At 46.1% G+C, this 18,791-nt stretch overlaps 1 protein-coding gene across 1 annotated transcript in view; it reads right to left on the bottom strand.

Moving 5' to 3' along the window:
• Nucleotides 1-18,280, bottom strand: part of SPTLC1 (serine palmitoyltransferase long chain base subunit 1) — a 48,285-nt gene extending 30,005 nt beyond the window's left edge. Inside the window, exons 1-5 of the mRNA XM_066605003.1 lie at nt 18,146-18,280; nt 16,208-16,315; nt 7,519-7,613; nt 3,161-3,254; nt 2,392-2,464 (exon numbers count right to left, since the gene is read on the bottom strand). Coding sequence (XP_066461100.1) covers nt 2,392-2,464; nt 3,161-3,254; nt 7,519-7,613; nt 16,208-16,315; nt 18,146-18,199 — 424 coding nt within the window. The 5' untranslated portion in view covers nt 18,200-18,280. The remainder of the gene's footprint in view (nt 1-2,391; nt 2,465-3,160; nt 3,255-7,518; nt 7,614-16,207; nt 16,316-18,145) is intronic.
• Between the last annotated feature and the right edge of the window lie 511 nt (nt 18,281-18,791).

Below are 18,791 nucleotides of genomic sequence, written 5' to 3'. Positions count from 1 at the left end.
GTATCTCCCCGCTTGTCTCTAAAGATTCGGGAGGAATGGAGGGGAGATCTTTCTCCCTCTCTCCCCCCTGCTCCCCGCCGCAACTCACCTGTCACCGGTGCCAACCCCCAAATCTTTAGAGACGAGCGGGGAGATACTCGGCTAAGGCACTACTCGCTCAAGTAATGTGTCTTAGCGAGTATACTCGCTCATCTCTACTTGTAACAATGACCAGAAATTGAAAGCAAAATCAGAGCCCATGCACAGACAGCTGTTTCAGGGTTTTTGCCCTTTACACATTGTGCAGTAGGATTCTGACTTTGCTAAAGAGGCCTATAATGTGGGTCAGAAACGCTATCTTTTCTCCTTAGGCAGAGCACCTAGAAAGTGAGTGAGGAGACTTAAAAGGCCATATATGCTCCTCTGGGTAATATGCAAATTCAGGCGAGGGATTGGATTTAGGGGGTCAAGCAGAGATCGGGATCAAATATAACCCCAATACAGTGGGCGTGCTGTCTGGCAGTTATGGTTGTGCCACACACTGAGAGGGAGATTTCAGGAGGAGTTCGGTTAGTAGAGGGTGGAAAAATGAGGTCCGTTTTAGAGAGGTTTAGTTTTAGGTAGAGAGAGGACATAGTGTTAGAGACAGCGAACAGACAGTCGGGTGAGGTTTTGGAGGAAAGGTACAGAGATGTCACGGGAAGAGGCGTATAGCGGTGTGTCATCAGCATAGAGGTGGTATTGGAGGCCAAAACTCCTGATGGTTTGTCCAATAGGGGCTGTGCAGATGGAGAAAAGGAGGAGGCCAAGGACAGAGCCCTGGGGGACCCGAACAGCAAGGGGAAGAGGAGGGGAGGTAGAGCCAGCAAAGGAGATGCTGAAGGAGCGGTCAGATAGGTAGGAGGAGAACCAGGAGCAAAGCATAGCAAGGAGGAGGAGTTTGTGGTCCATAGTATCAAATGCTGTGGAGAGATCAAGGAGGATCAGTAGGGAGTAGTTTCCCCTCAATTTGGCCATCAGAAGGTCGTTTGACACTTTAGTCAGGGCAGTTAGTCGAGTGCAGAGGGCAGAAACTGGACTGTAGGGGTTCAAAAAGTTTTCTGATCGATAGCTTATGAGGTGGGAGTAAACCAGGCGTTCTAGTAGTTTGGAGATTAAGGGGAGGTTTGAGATGGGTCGGTACTTGGCAGCATAAGACAAGTCAAGAGTCAGTTTCTTAAGGAGTGGGGATATGATAGCATGTTTGAATGAAGAGGGGAAGAAGGGGATGTACTGACATACCACCCTAATGAAGGCCAAAGAGGCACTTTCAGCCTTTGTTGGGTAAATAAAGGGATTATAGATACACATGAAGTGTGAGCTGGAAACCTTCCAGCACCTGCAGCAACCAGAAGCTGCAAATGCAGCCTGACTAGTGCAGACTAGCATAGTAACCGTATACAGGGTTATCCAGGTGTTAAAAATTGACACCCTATCCTCCGGACAGACCACCAATTTCTGATTAGGGACGACTCCCGCACCTCCGCCATTCAGCTATTTGAAAGGGCCGAAGCGCTTGTAAGCGCACTGCGACCTTGTCACCGCTTACATCTTAGTAGGACCCTGTTCACACAGAGACCTCCGTCTGTTTTATAGCAGCCGGTCTGTGTAATGCAGTCTGGTCCCATTGAAGTAAATAGGGCCGCAGTACTCAGAACGACTACTATGAAGAGTACAGCATTCTCCGTATGAACAGGATAGTACCGTACTGAGATGTAAATATTGAAGAGGCTGCAGCGCTCGCATCTATGTAATACTACAATGTATCCAACTCAATACTTGGGAGGAGTATAGCAAGCACCTTCATTTCAGGAGAGTTTGTAAATGATCTAAAAGTGAGACTACTACCACCAGAACAGAAGGGGAAGACCGCCATCTAACTGCCAACTCCGGTATCACAGATAAGGAACACAAAAACAAAAGCAAGATGGCGATCACCAATTTATAAAGGGTCTGACAGCTCCTTCAATGACTACTTCCAGCCCTATGATACATTTTAGGCTCAATACATACAGTACATTCATAAATAACACTGCAAGCCTAAGACTTTCACACTACCCCCCCCCCCCCCCCCCCCCCACAGGTGCTTTATGTCAGCAGACGCTACACAGCCCCGATTAACTGGCATAGCTACAAGGGGTGCAGAAGTGGCAACCACAAATGGGTCCTGGTGCCTGATGTACAACAGTACCGTAAATAGGTAGCGGAAAATATATACTACCATGTCAGATTATGCATTGAGGCCAATCAGCTTTGAGGTACACCGAGGTGCTACTCACCACTGACCATATACATTTGCTATGGGCCCACTATAAAAGTTTTATCTTAAAAAGATAAATAGTTTCCCACTAATATAATGAGTAGTCTACTTACCAAAAGTACCATAAAACCCCCTTGGACCACAAGTCCCAACACCGTACTTTCTAAGGGATGCCAATGCTGCACTCTGCAATATACAGGGAGAAAATTCTGTATATACAGGAAACCATTAAACCATTAGATTGGAAAGTACAAGTTACAAAGCCTTTACATTTTGACCTGGAAGCAGGATCTAGTATCAAATACAGACTAAATACTAGAAGGTTTCTAGAATGCTGCATAGTGCAATAAACAGGGGGTCACAGGACAGACTCCTTGTTGCTTCTCTTAGTCACATATCAGAAGGTATTTAACCCTTTCCAATCCACTGTCTGACGTCTGAAGACATTATGATTTAAGGCTGTACAGCTCCGATGTTGGAAGACATCCGTTGGGGTTCTCTTACTGTATATTGCCAGCCTCTCTGCTGTCGGAGCCTATCCAACGTGTCACCTCATGCAGTACTGGCTTTAGCCAGCATATAGTGCCGTGTATAATAGCAGAAAAAGAGTAAGCCCCCTAGGAAAACCAGGGTGCAAATTGGATTGGAAAGGGTTAAAAGTGAAACTTCCCTTTAATCTGACTTAAATGTGACCCTACAGATTGTTAATGTTCAAACATTCCAGATTATACTGCAGGACGTATAGAGAGGCCATACTAATGTGCCTAATAAAACATGATTCAAAATATACTTAGCACGATCAGAGCCACAACCTTACTGTGGTCACTTACATCAACAATAGGGGTAGAAGGAATAGCTTACATACTGCAGACTGTTACCAACCTTAACCCTATCATTATCAAGAAGGCCAAGGAAATTGAACGATGAAAAGTTGATACATTCCTTTCCATTGACAACAATCTTGTGGCTTGGAGGGCTAAAAGACAAAAATATATATACATAATATTAAATTATATATTTTACACATGCACTTGGCTTAATTTGCTAGAATGTTCTTTGGAGCAGTGATGTACCAGTACAGTGACCCTCGACCGCCCCCCCCCCCCCCCCAAAAAAAAGGCGATCTATTTTGGAAACTACAACCCTCAAGGCATATGAAATAGGCGCGAAGCAAACTTTGACCCCAAGGAGGTCTTCCAGAAATAAGTATGCAGCAGATGGTGAGCAGAGAGTCAGAATTGCCATTTTCACAGGTATGCCATATTGGGCAGTGCTGGATTATGTGGTGCCTGGCTTCTTTCCCCTCAAAGACACTAATAATGATGGAATTTAGGCTTGGGGTAAAATGTATCAGAGAGTCTTCTATGGAAATACACTTCTCAGGGGTGGATGCTTGGGCAAGCGTGGCATTTACTGATCAGCGACTGGCCTGATTATAAATAGGCCCTCATATGTCTCGGGAATGAGCGCTGAGCGTTGTCATTATTTACCGCATGACCTTACTGGGGACATGGTAATGCGGCATTCACGTGGCAGTATTGTCTAATCTTCGGCTTCAGATCCAAATGCAGTAAAATGCTCCAGAGCTTCATTTCCTCTGCATCTTTGGGGGTCTACCTGAGTCTAGCAAATGAGAACAAGGGGTTTAGGGCAGAAGACGGCAAGGTGTATATCAGTCTGGGACACACCATTGCGTCGCTGTATTCTAAGTGACATTTTAATGCATCTGTCAGTTTAGCTGTGTAAAGCTTTTTTTTTTATATTAGGACAAAAAGACAAATTGTATTTTTTAACGACACCATTTCTGAGTTCATGAGGTGTATTGTAAAAGTTTCCTCTTGCTTTTTGGAGGGGGGGGGGGGGTTGGTTGGTTGGTTTCTATGGCCTTCTTGGTTGCATTTCCAAAGGACATGCTAGCGTCATTCTGCTGGCCAGTACAATTATGGGGGTACCAAATACATTGACAGATATATATTAACATGTTAATTATTTCTATACAATAAAAACGTTTTCTAAGAATCATGTTTTTTGTGTCATTTTCTAAGAGGCATAACTTGGTCTGTCAGCCGGTGGAGCCGTGTAACCTTTTTGTATGTTGTTCTCTTCTCGCTGTTAATTTCATTATACTCTTCTTGTAACTTGACTCTCGTCTGGCAGCTCAGCATCAGCTGACAGAAGTAGTTCTGTTGCAATTACTTTCAGTCCCTAATTGTATGTATTATTGCTATGTACTAGTCACAATTGATACATGGTCCTCTGATCCCCCTTGTGGTTTATGAGAGATCCTACACTTTGATTTTTTGTTTTTATTAGTAAATACACTCACTCAAAAAGAAACCTCAAGCTCTCAGAAGTTGTCGGAATGGAATAAAACTTTCTCTGTGTGATTGTAATGTTGATATAAGTAAGGGATTACAATATCAGAGCAAAAAGGTTCATTTTTTGGCAGAAAACTGAATACTTGAAGGGAGGCTCTGTGTGATACAGGCAGGCATGGAGGCTCTAGTACCCTGTTGTACCACCTCTAGCTTGGATACAAGATGTGATACGGGTGGGCATGGAGGCTCTAGTACCCTGTTGTACCGCCTCTAGCTTGGACACAAGATGTGATACGGGTAGGCATGGAGGCTCTAGTACCCTGTTGTACCGCCTCTAGCTTGGACACAAGATGTGATACGGGTAGGCATGGAGGCTCTAGTACCCTGTTGTACCGCCTCTAGCTTGGACACAAGATGTGATACGGGTAGGCATGGAGGCTCTAGTACCCTGTTGTACCGCCTCTAGCTTGGACACAAGATGTGATACGGGTAGGCATGGAGGCTCTAGTACCCTGTTGTACCGCCTCTGGCGTAGATACAAGATGTGATACTGGTGGGCATGGAGGCTCCAAGTACCCTGTTGCACTGCCTTTAACTTGGATACAAGATGTGATACAGACGGGCATGGAGGCTCTAGTACCCTGTTGTACCGCCTCTAGCTTGGATACAAGATGTGATACAGACAGGCATGGAGGCTCTAGTACCCTGTTGTACTGCCTTTAGCTTGGATACAAGCTGTGATACAGGCGGGCATGGAGGCTCTAGTACCCTGTTGTACTGCCTCTAGCTTCGATACAAGATGTGATATGGACAGCATGGAGGCTCTAGTACCCTGTTGTACTGCCTCTAGCTTGGATACAAGATGTGATACAGGTGGGCATGGAGGCTCTAGTACCCTGTTGTACCGCCTCTAGCTTGGATACAAGATGTGATACAGACAGGCATGGAGGCTCTAGTACCCTGTTGTACCGCCTCTAGCTTGGATACAAGATGTGATACAGACCGGCATGGAGGCTCTAGTACCCTGTTGTACTGCCTTTAGCTTGGATACAAGATGTGATACAGGTGGGCATGGAGGCTCTACTACCCTGTTGTACCGCCTCTAGCTTGGATACAAGATGTGATACAGACAGGCATGGAGGCTCTAGTACCCTGTTGTACTGCCTTTAGCTTGGATACAAGATGTGATACAGGTGGGCATGGAGGCTCTAGTACCCTGTTGTACCGCCTCTAGCTTGGATACAAGATGCGATACAGGCAGGCATGGAGGCTCTAGTACCCTGTTGTACCGCCTCTAGCTTGGATACAAGATGTGATACGGCCAGGCATGGAGGCTCTAGTACCCTGCTGGGCCGCCTCTAGCTTGGATACAAGATGTGATACAGGTGGGCATGGAGGCTCTAGTACACTGTTGTACTGCCTCTAGCTTGGATGTAAGATGTGATACGGCCAGGCATGGAGGCTCTAGTACCCTGCTGGGCCGCCTCTAGCTTGGATACAAGATGTGATACAGGTGGGCATGGAGGCTCTAGTACCCTGTTGTACTGCCTCTAGCTTTGATACAAGATGTGATATGGACGGCATGGAGGCTCTAGTACCCTGCTGTACCACCTCTAGCTTGGATGCAAAATGTGATACGGACGGGCATGGAGGCTCTAGTACCCTGTTGTACCGCCTTTAGCTTGGATACAAGATGTGATACGGACGGGCATGGAGGCTCTAGTACCCTGTTGTACTGCCTCTAGCTTGGATACAAGATGTGATACAGGTGGGCATGGAGGCTCTAGTACACTGTTGTACTGTCTCTAGCTTCGATACAAGATGTGATACGGGTTGGCATGGAGGCTCTAGTACCCTGCTGGGCCGCCTCTAGCTTGGATACAAGATGTGATACAGGTGGGCATGGAGGCTCTAGTCTGTTGTACCGCCTCTAGCTTGGATACAAGATGTGATAAGTTATTAAAATTTCAATACACCATACAAATTGTCATATTTTTTGGAAATGAACCAACAAGCTAGCTGATTATGAATATAGATTTGTTTAAGAAAATAAATACGGTTATCACTACTAAGCGTGGATACTTTGAGTAAAAAAAAAAACAGAGGCTCAATCCAAGAGTAAACAATATGCACGAGTACTATAAAACATGTTCATTTGCCTTATTTGGGGTGTATTAAAATGTATGAGTTGTAGTGTAGGAGATGCCGATTTTGGTGTGGATCTGTCCACGATGGAATTTTCCACCACATGTGAATGCACTCTAAAGGCTGGTTTACAAGGGCCGATAATCACTCAAAGGACAGTTTGAGTGACAGCTTTGAGCGATCATTTTGCATAAAAAGTAATTGGCATTTAAGTAGCTACTCAGCTACTTAAATACTAACTAGGTATGCAAATGAAGCCTTCACTGAACGCAGCTAATAGCCCGAGGCTATTACCTGCGCTCAGATCCTTTGTTCTCCACGGGGAAACAATGTTATCAGCACTCCCCGTGGAGAACCAAGATAAAAGTAAACAACGATTTTTAGGTTGGACTGAATTTAAGGATCAGCCAGCAGTGCCCGAAAAGCGGACTATGGGTGCACATTTACATGCACCGATTAGCGATTTTTTAGCAATCATCGGCTGGTGTAAATGGGCCTTAATGCTGCACAATATCAAATGCTTTGAAAAAACTAAGATATACAACATTGTACAACTTTCCCTGGTTCAGTCTATAGCTTACCTCCTCATAGAAACTGATCAGACTAGTTTGACAGGATCGATCCATCTAAAACCCATCCTGCCAAGCGGGTATTGTCATTCAGATACACCAGGATAGCTTCTCAGACAACTTTGAAGCAATTTACACACAACAGAGGTGGAACCTTTTGAATATTGGCACCCGCTATACCGAACATACAGACCAAGGAGCAACTTACCCGGTAACAATGTTATAATTGATTGGCGGGTGATCTTTAGAGACAGGAGGGACAAGAGGATCAGGGTGCCATTCATCAATTAACTCTTCTTTTTCCTGCAAATACAGTAACAATAAGTAAATTTCAAGTGAACAGGAAGGTGGTGTGTAATATACATATACTGTAATATTAATTCATGCTGTACATGGACTAAAATCCAGAAGAAAATTATGGCAAAACGTTGCTTTTGTGGCAATTCCATAGCAGCAAATCTGTGGCAAAATCCACATATTCTAATAAGGCCATATTCACTCGGCAGAATATGGCGAAGACTTTCACGTGGATTCTGGCCTTTAAAACTGCGGCAGAAATCCATCTCCATTGTGCCACAGTACGTGCTGCAGATCCACACAAGGGCTTAGCCCTGTTAACCCCTTAACGACCACTGATATGCCTTTTGACGGCCTGTATCGTCGGCCTATGTATAAAGAGAGATTGCAAGGCGACCTCTCTTCATATAGCGCGGGCATCAGCTGTTTATTACAGCTGACACCTGCGGGCAATAGATGCAATCAGCCGTGCGGGCGATCGTGACTATTAACCCTTTAAATGCCGCTGTCAATTCTGCATAGGATCGCAGGGAGCAGTGCGGGTGTCATGGCAGCAGTAGGCCTTCTGAATGGCCCAGGGCTGCCCTAGCAGACTGACTATCAAGCCATCCCCGTTGGGTGGCTTGATAGACTGTCTGTCATGTTGCAGTATGATGTAATTACATCATACTGCAGGAGTGGTCAAAGCATCGCTAGCTTCGCTAGTTATGGTCCTCCAGGGGGGCTAAAAAAAAAAGTAATAGATCACCCACCTTTTGCCATATCTATTATAAAACAATCTAAACCATGAAACAAAAATACATATTTGGTATTGCCACGTCCATAAAAGTCCGATCTATCAAAATAGCGCATTATTTACCCCACACAGTGAACGTCGGAACCCCCAAAAAAATTAAATTAAGTACGCCAGAAATGCACTTTTTCAGTCACCCTGTCTCACAGAAAAAAAATGCAACAAAAAGCGATCAAAAAGCCGTATGTATTCCGAAATGTTACCAACGTAAACTACAGGAAATCTCGCACGACTACGACGACAGAAAAATAAAAAAAAGTTATTGCGCGCAGATGGCGGCAGCAGAAAATAATTAAAAAAAATGGCTTTGAAAAAAAAAAAATAAAGTAGTACAGTGAAAAAAAAAAATAAATTATACAAGTTTGGTATCGTAGTAATCGTACCGACCCATAGAATAAAGTTATCAGGTCATTTTTGCTGCAGTTTGTGCGCCGTAGAAACAATACGTACTGAAAAATGATGGAATGTCGTGTTATTTTTCATTTTACTCCACTTAGAATTTTTAAAAAGTTTTTCAGTACATTATATGGTACTTTAAATAGCACCATTGAAAACTACAACTCGTTCCGCAAAAAATAAGCTCTCATACAGCGACGTCGATGGATAAATAAATGAAGGAATTACGATTTTTAAAAGGGGGGAGGAAAAAACAAAGTTGGAACAAAAAGAAAAAAAAAAAAACACGTCATTAAGGGGTTAATGAGCAAAATCCACATGTAGAATTCTGCTGCACGTCCACAGACCTCCATCAAGAAGTGACATATTACTTCTTTATGCAGAAATGCATCAGAATTACGCACACGGATTTTGTTTATTGACCGGGCTAAATCCGTGTACGGATACATTGCCAAAACCACGGCAGAGAAGCTGCGGAATCCTGCTGTAGTTTACAGGCGGAATCAACGTGAAGACTCCATGGTGGATTCTGCCATGTGCGAGGTAAGCATCCGGGCGGACAGAATAGTGTCGTCTACAATGCTAATATGTCTGGCTGAAATGTCAGAAACAGAAAGGAAACCTGCGAAACAAAGACCAAAACTTGTGGCTCGGATCTCAGTTTGAGAAATGAGAGCATTGGGGCCAGAGTTCAGTCTGATCGCCATTTTCGGCAGGTCAGATGAAACATTTGGACGGGAAGCCTAGATGGGCACCCGAATGAGAGGTCGATGCAACTTACATGAAGATTGCCACATATTTAGGGAAATTCACTGTGGATTTCATCCCCTCATATGAAATCCACATAAATGTACATGCTGTGGGATATAAAATCTACCCTGCACATATTTCCTGCAGCGTGGGGATGGGTTTCACATGGCTTGTACTGTAATACTCTGAATTTTGCACATACATGACGTGTGGACGTACCCCAAGGCCGACTTCACATGATTATGAAGCCAATGATTTTCAATGGTTTCATTCTCATTTGTGATGTTTTCACTCCCGCGATGCATAGGGTGGGGGGGGGGGGGGGGGGGAGAACACAGAAATCTCCTTTCTTTTGCGATATCACCCATTGTTTTCAATGGAGCCGGGAGAACATCGAAATCCTATCCAGGGGTTTTCACATGTTCTCAATGTTGCCAGCGGCAGCAGCTCCATCCCCATTGATGACAGTAGGAGAACATTGCGATCTCCTGCCGCGGCGGGGATGAAGAGCACCACCGCAGGGATGCGAGGCCGTTTCCATGTGAAACAGCCCTAAAACAGCCTTTCATGTTTGTAAGAGGTGCTGTTAAATGTTCTAATACAAGTATGTAAAAGCGCATTGTTGTGTGAAAACATTCACATGTTTTGGGCATATTTCAATATCTGCAACCCAAGGAGCTTTTACAAGGGATGACCTGTTGGGCGCAAGATGCCTGACCGGCCACCCAGTGATGATCATTCCTATGCTTTTAAACAGGAACGATTAGCATTAGTGAATGGAGGTGGAGCGGGTCGGGGATCCTTCCGGCTCGCCCGCCTTCATTCACAGTAAGAATGCAGTAGTTCATTAGTGAATGACAGTCCGTTTCCGCAGGCCGATTAATCATTCGGTTTTCTGTATGCATTTACACTAAATGATAGTCGTTCAGATTATCGCTGGATCGCCAGAATCTGATTAACGGCCGATGAAACAGCACCTTCAGAGATTTGCACCAGGTTTTCAACTGTATCAAGGTACAGTTTACTACATAAAAGGACACCAACTTTTTTTCTTTTTTTGAGCTCAGTGGATATATCTTTTTTCCTGACCGGCACAGTACCAGAAGCAAGTGGTCATTTGCTTCTACGTAGTAAGCTTGGCTCTGGTGCCGTATCTATGCAGTGAGTTCTGTTCTATTACCATATCCATATAGTAAGCTTGTTCCTATTACCATATTTACATAGTAATCTTGGCTTTGTTGCCATCTTTATGTTCCTATCAGAGCAAAGTCTCAGTCAGAGGCCTCTGGCAGTAGATTAATTCCTTCTCCCCAATGATAACCCATGCACACTTGGCCTAGCATGTATATAGAAGAATTGGGAGTGACAGCGGTTGTCTAACGAATATTTTTTCTGACAGGTATCTATGGGCATCAGCTTTAACTAATAGGGGGCATGAGCACTTAACATTCTTAGAGCAGCATGAGCGCCCCAAGAACCCATACTGCCCCGTGGACAGTAAATATCATTAACCTCTACAGTCACCAAGCTAAAGACCATAAGTATACAGTCAGCATGTGTCATACACGCCAAGTAATTTCATCATACAGGGTTAAACACATCTTCATCTGAGGCTCGTGGACACATTCTGTCCTTGGGATCCGTGAGGGGTATGAGCACTTCCTGGAGTACATATAGTCATTATATCCAAATTATTGTACTTTTATCGAATAACGTATGCACTGTCATATATGACGTATTATCAAACGTTTCATAATGATTCATTGTTTAACACTGTAAAGCTGTAATGTAGGCGTTGGCCACTTATTATAGGTCTATTCTTGGCTTTGTTCTAATTTTAAACTAGAGAATGAAAGAACTGAGCAGTTGGGAAGGGATTTTAGCCGGATATAGTCGCACACCTCTTAGGCCCAAAGTTCATGGGCGCTTTTTAAAATTATAAGAGCCGCACCTCCAAGCACCCATAGGGATGCATTAGCATCCGCAAGACAATTTAACCCTTTCCAATCCAATTTGTATCCTGGTTTTCCTAGAGGGCTTATTCTTTTTCTGACATTATACAACGGCGCTATCTGCTGGCTAAAGCCAGTACTGCATGAGGTGACACGTTGGATAGGCTCTGACAGCAGAGAGGCTGGCAATATACAATAAGAGAACCCCGACGGACGTCTTCCAACATCGAAGCTGTACAGCCTTACATCATAAGGTCTTAAGACGTCAGACAGTGGATTGGAAAGGGTTAAAGCATGCGGATGTGATTTTGTTACCAGCGTGCGGATTGCACGTGCGGGAAGAAAATCGCAACATGCTCCATTTTTCTGCCTATCCCACAGGGACGGCTTCCACTGAAGTCAATGGAAGCCGTTTGATCCGCAGCACACCTGCAGCGGAGAAGCACGGTTTTTTAAAAAAAAATTTTCACTGCGCATGTGTCTGGCACGTTCCAAACGCATCTGCCGTGCTGAAAAAGGAAGATGCGGCCGGCACGGAAGAGACCTGCGCTAGATCTGGACAGGTAAGAAAATGTATTTTTCTGTCCATACCTGCAGGCACGGCTGGATTCCATTGTGGGATTCAGCAGATTGAATCCATGCGTGCCAGTGGACATTGGGCCTTAGTTGATCTACAACCACTCTATGACAAATCCACAGAGCAAATAAACCCAAAACTACCCGTATCTGACTTAATCCTTTGACGCGATATAACGGACATCTATCCAAAGCAGATCAGTCAGGGACACGTTTTCCTTCTGGGATAAGTTGCTCATGTGTCCAGATTAAGGATGAGAATTCAGTCAGCCCACTTTTTACACCCACCCCGTATAAAACTTGTCCGAAACTTAGTGTATAAGCGTATCAGCAATCAAGGAGGGGGGGGGGGGGGGATGAGATTACACCGTATTCATGACACCCTCCAATTAGCCCTAACATTATCTAAAAGCTTTATCAAAGAGTCTTACTATAAGGCAATAGAGGCTATTCTGGCTCGGTGATTAGCTGGTGTCCTCAGCCATACTGTCCTAGCACTTCCTGCAAGTACCTAGATTGTACACAGAGGGTCAATAAATGGCTTCTGTTAAACAAGACGGGGCTATGTATCCTTGCTCGGCTTACACCGGCCACCTTTGTACTCCCACATGATGGTCCCCCATATACGAGGATTCCCAAACACACCTAATATGCAAGTTAAAGCTAGTGTTCAGGTAGTGGGTGAGGCGAGAGATAAATGGCTGGAAGAACATGAGTAAAAGCAGGACACATGGTGGAGTGATACATTTGCAGGATTCAACGCTAGTAATTGGTTCAGATCTATGAGAGGATGTATTGTAGGTCTAGTTAAAGCTTTATTCCCAATATTATTGCCATGCTTCGTTATTTATGCTGCATGTTAAATCTTAATGGATTTGTATATCATATAATGTGTACAAAACAAACCAAACGAGTTACCAAAGTTGTGCCCCCTAGAGAACGCTCATATGAGCTACACAACTATAATCTGCTTCACCCAGCGAACAAGTTATTATAACTCAGAGGAGTTCTCACATTGGGTAAGAGTGAAGACAAGTCCTCCCTAGGGGCTAGCTCTAGGAGGGTGAGGCACTGAAGTCTCCTCTGTGGGACTAGCCCATGGGATATACCTGGTTTGGGAATAAAAGTATATTCAAAGGGGGAGGGATGTCAAAGTATTAACAAGTGTAACACTGGTCATCTTATCTGAGGGGCTTGTGAATCTTCATCCAAAGCTCGTGGACATGTGTTCTTGGGATTCGGGGGCAGGATATGAGCAGGGGCGCAATTATAGGGGATGCACCCAGGCCCAGGAACCTTAAGGCCTCGTGTCCACGGGGAAAATCAGGCCCGCTACGGATTCTCCATGGAGAATCCGTAGCGGGTCCCTCCTGCCCCGCGGACATATTGCTAAAAAAAAATCTGAATAAACTTACCCGCAGCGGTCCGTGCGTGTCTTCCTTCCGTCGCGGCCAGATCTTCTTTCTTCGGCCCAGCGGATGTGCTCAGCACGTCGGCTGCGTGCCGCACGCATGCACCGGGCACATCCGCCGGGCCGAAGAAAGAAGTTTCCGGCCGCAAAGGAAGGAAGGAAGACCTGCATCGCCCGAAGCAGGTGAGTTTAATTCAGGCGCGCGTCTCCCGCGGATCCGGACGGCTTCCATAGGCTTCAATGGAAGCCTGCGGGAGCCGTCCCCACGGGAGACCCGCGCCTGAATGAAGAATGTCCGGCTTTTTTCCCGCACGCGGGACCCGCGCCTGCAGAGAAAAATGACATCCGCAGGTTTTTAATTACCTGCGGGTGTCTAATGCATCCCTATGGGCGCGCGGATCCGCGTGCAGGAAAAACGCTGCGGATTCAAAATCCGAATTTGCCCGTGGACATGAGGCCTTAGGGGCCCACTTTTCTCCATATAGGAAGCACAGTACTGTAAATAAGGCATTATATTTGGGGGCCCTGTTACAGATTCTGCATGGGGGCCCAGAAGCTTCAAGTTTCACCTCTGGATATGAGCATCTCTTGGAGTACATCTATAGTCCCTATATCCAATTTTTTTGGACTTCTGATCAGATATTAATGTATGCATGCGTCATATTACCTACCAAGCTTTTATAATGATTTGATGTCTTAACACTGCACAAGGTGTAATGTAGGGCATTGCCCAATTATGATAGGTCTATGCTAGAGGACCATTTTTATTTTACCAATGAAAACTCTGGCGTGCTAGCTCGCTCCTCCTTGGTAAGGGCTCTGGAAGAACACTTGAGTGCTCCATGTTGTGTTCTTCCATACAGGCAATTGGGCATATCTGGTTGATGAGGCTTCAATATGATCTGGAGCATCACTTAAAGGGATTACTCCAACAGTAGTATCCCCCTTCAGAGAACACGAAGGTTACAAATTCCCAGGAAGGGGTCACCTCATGGGTGTCACTATGGGATCACATGACCCAACTAAAGGGAACTTTTCAGATCTAAAGATATAACTAAACAATACTAGCTGATGTATACGCACTGAGGGGCGAGCTCCATAATGAATCTAAAAAACAGGGGAGTGCCTTTTAAAAAAACTTGGTCTAGTGGAAGTAGAAACGATGCCGTATTTCTCTAAACCAAGATATAATCAGCAGGGTAATAAAGCCCATTCTTTGCTTCCTGAACAAGTCACAAACTTGCAAATGGTGGCTTCAGTATACCAGACGCCAATGGAAATCTCTCCTACAATCCCACTGCCATGAAAATCTGTTTAAGGCCTTTCACACCGGGAGCTAGGCATGCAAAAAAAAAAAAAAAAAAAAAAAAAAAAACACGCTTAAAAACACGTGGCTATTAGAACCAATGGTTTCCTATGGGAACGTTCAGGTGAAGGAATCTGAACATTTCCATAGCCACATGTTTAAGCATGTGATTTTTGCGCGCCTAGCTCCCCGTGTGAATGAGCCCCCAGGGTATGTTTACACGTGTTGGAAATGCTGTTGAATGTCTGCAGCACAAATTTCGTGGAATTTACACATCCAAGACAGTCAAAAATCGGCGCATTTGGTGCCGATTTTGACTCAAAAATCAAATACGTACCTGCAGCCGATCTCGGTAGAAACAAAGCGCACCTCCAAAGTCTTTGGTGGTCAATACTTCCTTTACCGGGCACCCGGTAGCCTCCAGGGCCGCTAATTAGGTGATGCAGAAGTGTTCTCTTATGTGAAAAGTACCCTAGTCATCCTCATCCTTGGGATGAGAGTTTTTTAATGATCTTAAAAGCCTTTACCTCTAATGATAGACGGGCCTATATATCGTACCCTTCATAATACTCAGCACATTCATATCTCTGGCATAAGGCATCTATACCCGTATATCAGTCTTTGTATCCCCTTATGGTTAGGTTTAAAAAAAATAAAAAATTGTCTTTCACGAAAAGGGGCCAGGTTCTTGTTTGGTCGATCATTTGGCCCAAACTCAACAAAAAGTACCCCTTATACTAGCAGAGTCAGGCCAAGCTGCATTCAGTCCCAGCATTGACAAAGCCATATACCAATTCCCCTGACAGATATTCCTGTACTGTACCACTTTTTCTTCTTCAATGGAAGAGAGGAATAAGAGCCCATCTACATAGACCGAGAAATGGCCTGCTGTGACAGCACTTCGCTGCCATTCACACACAGAAGATGACCGACTTCATGGGGACAATCAATCATTTCTAGGATTGTCTCCATAGAGCGGTCCCTGGTCGGCTGTATACTGCCTGGTTCACACAAGGATATACAGCTGACAGCAAGCATGTTTTTACACTTCTATAAAAAAAAAAAAAAAAAACAGGCAGATTAGCCAACGGATGAGCGTTTGCCCATTCTGCAGTCAGATGGCCGATCATCGGGGAAACAATCGTCCGCGCCCTATAATCGGCCTGTGTAAGTGGACCCCACTGGCCGTTCCTTATCACCTTCGGGAACAATGGACCGAGCATGCTGTAATACAGATTGCCTGATCCTTCTTTCCCCATCAGGCATTTTGGGAGACACACACAGATATTTGTGCGTTCAGCCAGTATTTATCTAAAGCTCATCAACACCTTACATTGGTGTATTTTTATTGCACTCATCAACTACTGAAGTATCGATCCATGCACTAATAACCCAACGAGTTATCTTATCTCTTACCTTCTCTGTTAGGTCTGATCGTTCCTGGAGTTTGTACGTCTTGGAAAATATAAGTCGAATGATCCATAGGATGAGAATCCCTTCCAGTATCAGATGATAGGCAGGGGCCTGAAATAACAGAAATTACACAGCGTCATTCCGGGACAAGCCACCCAAGGGTTATCGCCTGAGCAGATCTTTAGGAAGGTTTTCACATATGTTCATTACTAGAATGTGTTTAAGAATCTCAATTAGACCAAGAAATACAGGGGGACCAATTCTCCGAGGGCCACCGAGAACCACACACGTTTGATAATTCATGTCTTGGAGACCATTATGCGCAGGAAGACGTGGAACGTGTCGTTCTCGGCAGAGGAAAGGTAAAGTGTGCGTTTCCCATCTGGCTGCAGCTCTTCCTCAGCAGGATCAACGGTCCACCAAAGGTCTCAGGTACCGAAGCCACAGCGGTTCATGCTTCCCGTAACAAGGGGGTTGATCCATGAGAACACCCTTATGTAGGCTGAATGATACTTTAAGCAGTTCTGCGGTGTGCTTAGCAAGACGTACGTGTACAAAAGTCACATAGACCGGCTGCACACGGCCGGATCGGATCCCGCAGCAGAATCTGACCCTCAGATTCCGCCGCGGGATCCAGAATCCGACCCTGTGCACCTGTCATCTTTGTCTGCGCTGCGTTTGGTCTGGACGGCTCACCGTCAGACATGCACAGTACAGAAATTTGTGACCCGTCCGCAATGTTAAGTTACATACGGGCCGCGGGTCGGATGGCTTCCATTGACTTCAATGGAAGCATCCGTGCGGACACTGCATTAAAATAGAGCATGCTGCAATTTTTCCTCTGCAAACGAAGAATCGCAATTGATCTCCACTCTTGTACAAACAAAAGCACTTTTCGATAGCACGTTATGGGCGGTATTTGCCATGCAACCCCGGGGGCGGACACCCGCTGCAGATTCTGCAATGCACATCCGGTCGTGTGCAGCCGGCCTTACTGTCATTTTACTAACAGGGTCTCAGACGCCAAGCAAGTAGTTTTGTCATAATCTGCCTTTGTAATGTTTTACTAAGAGAGAAGTACCACACTTTGGGTATTAGTGTACCTTGACGCCACCGGAAGCTAGGGGTTTGAAAGGAGGAACGCCCCTGTGAGGCCCCTCCCGATTGGCAGATTTGTCAAGGCTGCTAGCAGCAGCGTGGCCATGGAGGTTTGCCTGGCCTGGAGGGTTAGGGTTCGTGTAAATGCAAGCCTCACTGGAAAATAAACCCTCACCCTAACCCTCCAGGCCAGGTGAAATAGAAAGCAAAATTTAATGCAGATGCGGACCTCTCCTGCAACAGCCGCTGCCAGTGGGTGTCATGCTGCCTCCAGCGCTCCCTCTACTTGTGCCGCCAAAGTCATGGTGCGAGTCCTCTGCCTGCTCACTCCTGTAGGCTCACTACTGCCCCCCAAAGTCATGGTGCAAATCCTCTGCCTGCTCACTCCTGTAGGCTCACTACTGCCCCCCAAAGTCATGGCGCGAGTCCTCTGCCTGCTCACTCCTGTAGGCTCACTACTGCCCCCCAAAGTCATGGTGCGAGTCCTCTGCCTGCTCACTCCTGCCCCCCAAAGTCATGGTGCGAGTCCTCTGCCTTCTCACTCCTGTAGGCTCACTACTGCCCCCCAAAGTCATGGTGTGCGCAGGCCTGACGTGACAAGTGACTGCAGGTCACTGCCCTCCTCTGCCTGCTCACTACTGCCCCCCACGGGCTAGCATACCGGGCCAGGAGTGCATTACTAGCATGTGGAGAGCGCACCCTGCAGGGCGTTCCGGGAGCTACACAGAGGAGTCGCCCTCCTTTCCTCACACCTGACACGGAAGTTCCTCTGAAGTAGTCAGCAGCGCCCTGACAGAGCAGGCAGCGTGCGGCCGCCGGGACAGTGATGGCCTCCGTCCTCACCTCATAGAACGCCTGCACCATCTCCACCAACACCCACTGCTGACTGGCCGCCATGACGTCCGAGAGGCCGGAGTGCTGGAGCACCTACAACCAGCGGGCGGCTTCCTGAACCGCGAGTGACAGAGGTCGGTAGGCGGAGCTATGGGAGAAGCTTCCTGGTCATTGGTGGTTACTAGGCGACGTCATCACGCGGAAGCAAGAAGCCGGGCAGCCTGACGTCTTAGGGCGGGGCCTTGATGACGTCTTGGGGCGGGGCATGGGTGACGTGGCGGAAGCGGGAAACGCGCTAGACGGGTGTGTGGTTACTATGGTGACGGACAGAAGCGAGTGGAGGCGCTGATGGGACGGGCGCTGTTCAGACGGCTAGCATATAGTCATAGCTGTAGAGGCGGAAAAGCGCATCTTAGGCGCCTTTCACACAGTCGACAGCGATATCGCAGCTGTGTGATATCACGATTTTGTGGCGACCTTATCCTGGAATTTTCGTGGGGACTTAAATATAAGCCCTACCCTGAAAATAAGCCCTGGCTTCATTTAAACAAAAAACAATACATTACCTAACAGGCGCAGTCCGCTCCGCCGCTCTTCTCCGGCATTTCCGTGGCACTTGTTTGTAGTCTTCAGCCAGCACATCCTGGTCAGGGGG

The sequence above is a fragment of the Eleutherodactylus coqui genome, chromosome 5 (assembly GCF_035609145.1).
Source record: "Eleutherodactylus coqui strain aEleCoq1 chromosome 5, aEleCoq1.hap1, whole genome shotgun sequence".
NCBI lineage: Eukaryota > Metazoa > Chordata > Amphibia > Anura > Eleutherodactylidae > Eleutherodactylus > Eleutherodactylus coqui.
The sequence above is the reverse complement of the archived record's forward strand: the minus strand, read 5'-3'. Positions and strand labels throughout refer to the sequence as shown.